Consider the following 8,139-nt stretch of genomic DNA (forward strand, 5'->3'; position numbering starts at 1 on the left):
CCATAAAATTGCAGCATATTGCATCCAGTAAAGGCTTTCCTACTGCACTAGTAATAAATTATGTGCAATTCAAAGAATGTCATAATATGCAGTGCATATGCTATATATAGACAGAATCATTTGTGCTGAAGATACAGTCTAGTAGACTTTTGGATGGTGGCAGGAAGTTCAACCCGAACATGAAAACCTTGAATAAACTAGCAAGTTGCACTCCAATGCTTCGTTCACAGTTGTTAAGGAACTAATAACTAACCTCAGCTAGCTTAGATTTTTCCAACATTACTACAATATGGATGGTGCATTTAAAGGATTTTGCATATCAAATCAATCCCAAACCACATAAACAGAAAATCTCTTTTTAATAATCAGACAATTACACCTCTATTTACAATAATGTTCAGCAGGTTTTCAAAGTTTGGGTCACAAGCTGAGAAGCAAACAGTTCAACCAGAGTAACAACATTAAAAGCCCTTCATTCAGATTTTTTTCTGCTACCACTAGTGATTTGTTGTTCGAGTGAAAGCTGGAAGCTGCATCACACCCACTCCCACAGATGAGCAGCACTGCGAGGCTGTCAAGGAAAATATCAGGACTTCAAAAGATCTGCATGTTAATTAAAATATCTGTTTTTTGCACATGGAACTCGTCGACGTAATCATACGACTTCTAATGACAAAAATGTCACTTTTGGCAGATGAATGTGATGTTTTCCTGACAGCAGGAAAAGGAGAAGGTCATTCCTGTTTCCTGAACTCGTTGCCATCATCAAAAAAACAGAGTGAGCCATCTGTGTTATGCAACAGTATTTAGAAGACAAGGAGCACAGTCAGTAAATTTCTCTCAGTAGCATCATGAGACAGACGCACTGATCCAGACTGAACCAGAATCATGCAGGTAAAGTCTGACGATGAAGCATCCTTTGCAATAAATAAACCGGAGCGTCCGACATGTCAACATTTTACATTTCAAAGCAGATTCTGTAGACAGAACGCCACGAAATAGCATGACAGAAAAATGTGCTAAAAATCTAAACAGAACATTTCAGGGAAGTCTCCAGAAATCCCTGCAGCTGAACCCTGAACCCTGACATCGATCTGACCTCTGGCGCCTCAGCCCCCATGGTAAAAAGGCATGTTTGTGTTTCTATTGGAAAACTAAACACTGGTTAAAGTCACAATGAAATAAAAAGAGTAGTAATGATAATGATTTTAACAGTGTCACGTTTCTCTCGTTGAAACATTTTATAGTTCTCATTTATTTCCATGCACACTGTGAGAACATAATTAACAGTAAAACGACCAAATGGACATAAAAATATTTAAGACATCAAAGACAATAAAACCGCATGTATACTCAGAGTATATGTGAACTAAAGTATTATTAAGAGCATGTTTCTTCAGAAAAATGTTATTTGTTAATTACACACAGCACATTTACTCAAAAACAGCAGACAAACTGAAGTTTAGACTATAAATATACGATGGATACAACCATAGTGACTCAGTTTTTTGGGTCTGCATGTTAAGACTAACTCTTGAGCCTGGAGTGATTCTATTTGGGAGTCGGGGTAGAGCGGTAAACACAGACACCTGCTAATTAGTGTTAATTAACAGACAAATAAAATGCTAGAATCTCACCAAAACTGAAGCACAAACTTCTTGGACAGTCTGCAAACTATATCATTTGTCAGATTATTCCATTACAAACGTTCTTAAAGGCACCAACTCTGCATACACAGCTTAGGGTCCAGTTTAATGAATCAAGCAGCTGTACAAATTAACGTTACAGGAGCCAATTCTAATCAGAATTTGTAAGATCATAAAGTTATTAAAGTTTGCAAATTGATTCTGAAATTGAGGCGCTGCAGTATTGTCTTACTGGCGGTTCTGGGTTCAAATTTCCTGGTCAGCTAGAGGCCTACCTGTGTAGTCTGCATGCTCTCTCACAGTCCAAAGGTGTGCTTTATGTGTTAACTAGTGATTTTAAACTTGCCACAGACATGCCTCTCTGTGTTAGACTGCTCCCTGCACCTCACTCTATGGAGGCTGAGAAGCACTTAAGAAAACTGATCACCAAGTAATTGCATGCATATGCAGCAACTGTATTATTACTGGGAGGTGGCTGAGGTTTTTAACAGACAAGAGATACAACCTATAAAGCTACTGTCAAGCAAGTATCTTATTAGGCCTACTGTTATCTTTGATTACACATGACAACAGTCAAAAAAATTAAAAAAAAAAAAAAAAAAAAAAGAATCGAGACAAATGGAAAATGCAGTTACTTAAAACCACCTGTGACCAGTAAGTAATTACAGCAGGCTAAATAATCTAGTGCTTTATGTGAACATTGATAATCGTGACTCGGTGTGCTCTAACTATTAAGGTCTTTGTCTTCGAGCTGAAAGTGAGAAATAAACTCCTTGCTCCTCTGTGCACAGAGGTGGAGAGCAGCTATGTAGCATCTCTGGAGGTGGATCAAGTGAAATTTCATGCCCGGAGCCATGTTTAACAACCTTTTTTGCAACCATATTACAAAATTAGCAACTGGCAAACATTAGCATTAACAGCTTGGATCATTCCAGTATCTCAGACAGTTTTCCAATTCAGCATCATCATTTCTCCCTTTACTTTAAGAACTGTCTCCAGCAGTGAAAGCTACTTTTACGTTTTCCTGTTTTTGCTGCTATTTTGATTTCTTTTCTTTGCATGAGCACAGTTTCTATCTGACAGCTGTTGATGTTCGTGACAAGAACCTTTCAGAAGCTTTCAAATGCTTTAGCTTCTATTTGTGGTCCGATTCCCTCAAGAAAGGATCTTGTGGTACAAATTACATGAAACAAATGTGTCCAGTAAACCATTTTGCATTGTGTCGATGGTGTTATTCTCGTTACTGTTTCAAATTTACAATGAGCCATTACAGGAATGTGACTTCATGTTTTAGCTTTGTAGGGTTACTGCTCGAGTATAACTGCAAATATTTCAAAGTAAAAGGCTTGTTAAGAAATGGACAGACTTTTATTGTAACTATTTCAAATTAAAGCATCTCCAGGTGTTATATGTATGTTATGATTTATTCTCTATTATATTTAAGGTTTGTTTATAGAGATTTTGGTTCATATACTGTTGGTGGGGTGGATACTGGGTTTGACAACCATTCACATTTACACAAATGTGTGCATTATAAAAAGAGGAAAAGCTCAATATGATTTCACACTTCTGCCCAATAAGAGAGTTATTACTTCCTATTAACTTAAGGCAACGTTGTATTTCAGCTGAAACAGTTGTTACCTGAAAACCATCACTTATGCTGGAGAAAAAGAGAAATAAAAGCTTGCCTTTCTTTGTGCTTGCTTTAAATAAAAGGCCTGTTTCGTTCAGCATCTGAGGTTATTAACGGCACCGGACACTATTCAAATAAACACAGTAAAAGCACTTGCTAATACAAACTGTGGCTAGCTTGTTTGAACGGTCGTGTAGTTTCTCATTCACAAAGAATGCAGTACATGGCACAGCTTCATTTTGGCTCATTTAAAGCTCTGTTTATTAATGTGAGCTCTTCTAAATGAGCCAATAAATTAATTAAAAAAAAAACACTACGAACTACAGCCGAGTACAGCCAGTGCAGTTTGGATTTTCATTCAGTTTTGCAAGCAATTTTCATGAAAACATACATTTCTTTTAAATGCATATGATAAAAAAAACTTTGATTCTACCTTTGAGAACAAACCACCTAAATCCCAGAAAGACAGTAAGTAAACGTGTGTGGCTTCTGGTCTAATACTCTTATACATGAAATACTTGTAATGTTTTTTTGTTTGTTTTTTGCCATCTAGGGGTGACATATGAAGCAAAATGACTTTACAACAACACTTCCACATTCAGCTGTTCTCCAAAGATCACCCACCCACTCACCTGCTCTGAAATGACTGACAAGTAAAGGTACAGGTTCCCAGAATTCTGTGCAAATGTTCATCAAGACCATCGATGAGTTTTTGTTTATTCTTTAAAATTTTTTGAAGACTGCAGTCACCTTCCACTTTGCATATCCATCCTACTTGTGCAAGTCACTGTGACACCCAACTTTTATCAGGCTGTTGTGTAATGGTCACTGGCAAATAGCAAACACATGGTGAATGGGTAAATTACCGGCACCTTCCTATCATTATTAAACCTATCCCATTCCCTCTTCTTTGTCCAACTACAATAAAGTCAAATTGTCAAGATGCTTTCAGAAATTTCATTGTGACTTTAAAAACAAGTCCTGCGAGTTTTTAAACGCAGCATACAAAGAAATGCTTTTCCTTCTACTCAACACTAAATTATTTTTTTAAAAAGTGGCTCCAATCCAGAGGTGCAGCATGTCAGACCTCTGTGGCAAATAAATAATCTTAAAAAGCTTCAACTGATCCACAAGATCATCTGGTATCCCGCAGGTCTACAATAAATCAATAAAACCCCCGAAGTTAGCCATTGTTTAAATATTGATACTCTACATGTATTTACATGAAACCAAAGAACAAAAAACAGAAAAAATAGAAACGCACTCATTGGCTCTCAGAAACAGGCTTTGACCCCTGACACGGCGAGGTCGGGCTCGTAAAGCTGGGTGATATCCCTCTTGCTGGAAGAGGGCAGAAACACGAGCAATAAAGTTAGCTGAAACCAGATGTTAGGATCCTGACAGACAGCTGATTCATTATCGACACCGACTGCACTACAAGTCATGAGCTGATTACCTTACAATGTGCCTTTTGATTTAAAAGACCTGTACTCTGTCAGCTGAGATCAAAGGCAGACAGCACAGAGGCTTACAAAAAGAACCGCTGATAAACCTGAGGATGAAACACAAGAATAAATCATATCATCTATTGTTTCTTTAACAAGGATTCTTGTCTGCTGGCAGAAAAACTTTCCAGGCCATGTTTAAAAAGTAAAGCTAACTTTTTCATGTGAAATCCGATGCTTTTTCAGATTTTGAGCTTCTCACTAACACCCGAGAGAAAAATCCTCTTGATAAAACACACACAAGCTCCTAAATCTTCTTAATCTCTGGGAAATAAGTCCATCTGTTGTGCATTTTGAACCCACACACGAGCCGATGATGTGACGATTTTAAGGTGAATGATTTTTCCTACACTCGTTGTCATCTGGAGTTCCCCAAAGGAAACGGATCAGAAGTCTGCTTCAAGTGTTTTAACATTTTTTGCAACACATACTTCCACCCTGAAAGAACCAAGACAATTTACAGATTTACAGTCAGGCTTGAAAAGATTAATAAATTATTTTTTGCATCTCAGTGGATTGGGCAGCCCAGCTCACACTGTGCTATACTTTTTTGCATTTGGGAGTCATTAAATCAGTGCAGTGAGGCATGTTTATCAAATCCTCTGAACTTTCTTCATCAGTGTCAAACTTATTATCTCCGTGTCATCAGCCTGCAGCCATGAAAGAGCAGCATCACACAGAGAGAATTTGAGAAAGTCCCAGCAGGAATGACACAGCCTCCTTTTTCCACAAAAATCATCCTCTTAAAACGACCAGAAAGCTTCTGCAGAAGCGCCTCCCTGTGCTCACCGCAGGACCAAAAAGACCTGTGTCATGCTACGCAGTAGAGAGCAAAGCACACACAGGGGGGCCGATGCCTCCAAAGCGACAGGAGCGAATCCATCCAAGTCAAAGCTCATCAGAGCTCACATTTGGCATCGGGGATCTGGTCTCAGGCTGACAGGGGCTGGAGCCTTTTTGGCCTCCGTGCAGCCAAGGCAGGAAGGAAACAGTGGGCTAAAGAGGCGGCCGAGACCTTTACGGAAGACGCTGTTGGAGAGGCTGTAGATGAGACAGTTACAGAAGCTGTTGCTGATTGCCAGCCATGTTGTGAGGAAGGACGCCACCTCGTGGTGATATAGGCCGGCGCTCTCTAGGAGGAAGTAGAGGATGTACGGCATCCACAGCACATAGAAGACACTGGTGATGCGGAAGAGCACCATGGCATAGCGTTTGTCCGGGCAGCCTTCGCAACGCTCTCCCCGCTCGCCTTTATCACCCTCGGTCTGCGGGCTGAAGCGGGCTTGGCGTTGAGAGATCTCCCTCGTATGCTGCCGGCAGATCCGGAATATACTCCCATAGGTGAAGCAGACAGTAAGTGCGGCTGGTGCGTAGAGCAGCGCCACAATGAAGGTGCTAAATGCCGGGTTGGTTTTCCAAGAGAGTGCGCACCACTTAAATATGTCCCCATGATAACCTGGTTTCCCCCAGCGGAAAAACGACGGCAGGAAAATCAAAGCAGAGTAAACCCAAATGAGCACGATGCACACCCTCAGGCGGCATGGGGTGACCAGCGTGGTGTACGACAGCGGTCGTGTGATGGCGATGTAGCGGTCCACGCTGATGCAAGCTAGCGAGGCCATGGAAACACTCTTCAGCACAGAAACCATGTAGCCGAATCCTTTGCAGGTGAGCTCCTCATTCAGGCCTCGAAGGTAGTGGAGGAGGGACATCGAGGGCACGAGGCAGCTGACGCCCACCAGCAGATCAGCGTACGCCATGGTTTGGATAAAGTGGCTGGTGGTGTGGTGGTGCAGCAGCGGGGCACAATGGAAGACAAAGATCACCACCAGGTTGCCAGCGATGATGAGCACAGTGAGGAAGAGGATGACAACCACCTCCAGCACGCAGGTATCCATGCTGTGGGAGTAACCCATGGAGCCCAGCAGGCAGAACGAGGGAGAGCCGCTTTGGTTCGCATCAGAGGAAGAGTTCATGTTTGGACTGGAGAAGAGGGAGGGAGGAGAAGGGGGCGGTTTCAGCTCAACGCAGCCATCATCCTGTCATCCAAGTCTCTTTATTTTTTTTAACCCTGAAGTTGCAGCTCCAAAAACAAAGCATGCCCCTGTTCTTCTATATCAGCATCTTTTCTCCCTCAGCGGGCAGCGAGCCTGTCCTTAAAGTAGCAGTAATCCATTGGTGCATGCAAAACGCAGCCGGCCACTGCTGCTGCTGCTGGGGGGGTGAAATATGTGCATGTGTGCAACCTCGAGAGGCAGAAAAAAATTCCCCAATGTAGGACAAGAGATGCCCGTCTAGTGGTGCAGTGCAACCCGTCCTCCCCCTCACAGCTGTTTATCATACCCCCCTCCCTTGACTACAAATCCCAAGGTAAGCACTGTTCTCCAGCGGGCAGGAACCAAACAATTAAAACATTGAAAAAATAAATAAAAAGAGCCATCCACTGGCACTCTTCAAATGCCGGCAAAAGGGTAAAAGCAGGGAGAGGAAAACGATCCCAAAATTCCCAGCAGCTTCTGTGTGCCGGCACTGAATGCTTCCTCAGCAAAGAAAGTCAAGGCGGTCCAATCAAACGGCACGTCTGAAGGTAGAAGCCTCATCCGTGGGTCATTGAAACACAGATTTTCATGAGCAGACAGTGTCCTGGAATCCTGGAGGCAGGCAGGGCAAACATCCAAAGGTGATGGATAATGTCACTGGGAGCTCTTCTTGTCAGGCTCAGTGGCGGCTGGTCGACTTCCAGTGTGTGTGCGAAGATGGAGAGATGTGTAGTCATGAGTGTGAGAGACAGAGAGAGATGAAGGAGGTAGACGGTGAACTGCTTCTCCTTTCTGCTGTAGTGGCGATACAGTGATGATGCAGCGCTGCCACTGCTGCTTTCCTCTCCTCCCCCTTCACTCACTCGCTCGCTCTCTCTCTCTCGCTCTAACACACACACACACTTTCCTTCCCTTTCCACTCATTTCACTCTCTCTCTCTCACACACACACACACACACACACACACACACACACTTCGCTTCCCCTCCTCCTCCTCTGTCCGTTTTAATTTTTTACTTCTTTCTGCCTCCCAGTGACACCACTCTTACTGTACCACAATTACAGAACTGAGAAAGAAAAGTTTTTAAATAAGCTTCAGAGCAACTGAAATTTATTATATATACAACAAAATATCTAAAATCCATAAGAAACTCACAAATGTTAAGCAGAAATCATGATTATGGCCTGGTGCAAATTACATCGGTGTGAGGATCATTTGTTTTGTAAGGCATCTATTGGATTTTGTTGATGCTTGAAATTAAGGTTGTGAGACTTTGATTGCATGGCTGCTTGATAGACTTCACATCCGCTAATGT

General features: G+C 42.1%; 1 protein-coding gene across 1 annotated transcript; it reads right to left on the reverse strand.

Annotated features, from left to right (window-relative positions):
- Positions 1-340: 340 nt before the first annotated feature.
- Positions 341-7,751, reverse strand: LOC146376684 (putative G-protein coupled receptor 21). Its single transcript, XM_084946816.1, has one exon. The coding sequence runs from the start codon at positions 6,758-6,760 to the stop codon at positions 5,690-5,692; it is 1,071 nt and encodes a 356-aa protein (XP_084802942.1). The 5' UTR covers positions 6,761-7,751; the 3' UTR covers positions 341-5,689.
- Between the last annotated feature and the right edge of the window lie 388 nt (positions 7,752-8,139).

Source organism: Perissodus microlepis, chromosome 12, assembly GCF_051167445.1.
Source record: "Perissodus microlepis isolate ML-2025 ecotype Zambia chromosome 12, ASM5116744v1, whole genome shotgun sequence".
Lineage (NCBI taxonomy): Eukaryota > Metazoa > Chordata > Actinopteri > Cichliformes > Cichlidae > Perissodus > Perissodus microlepis.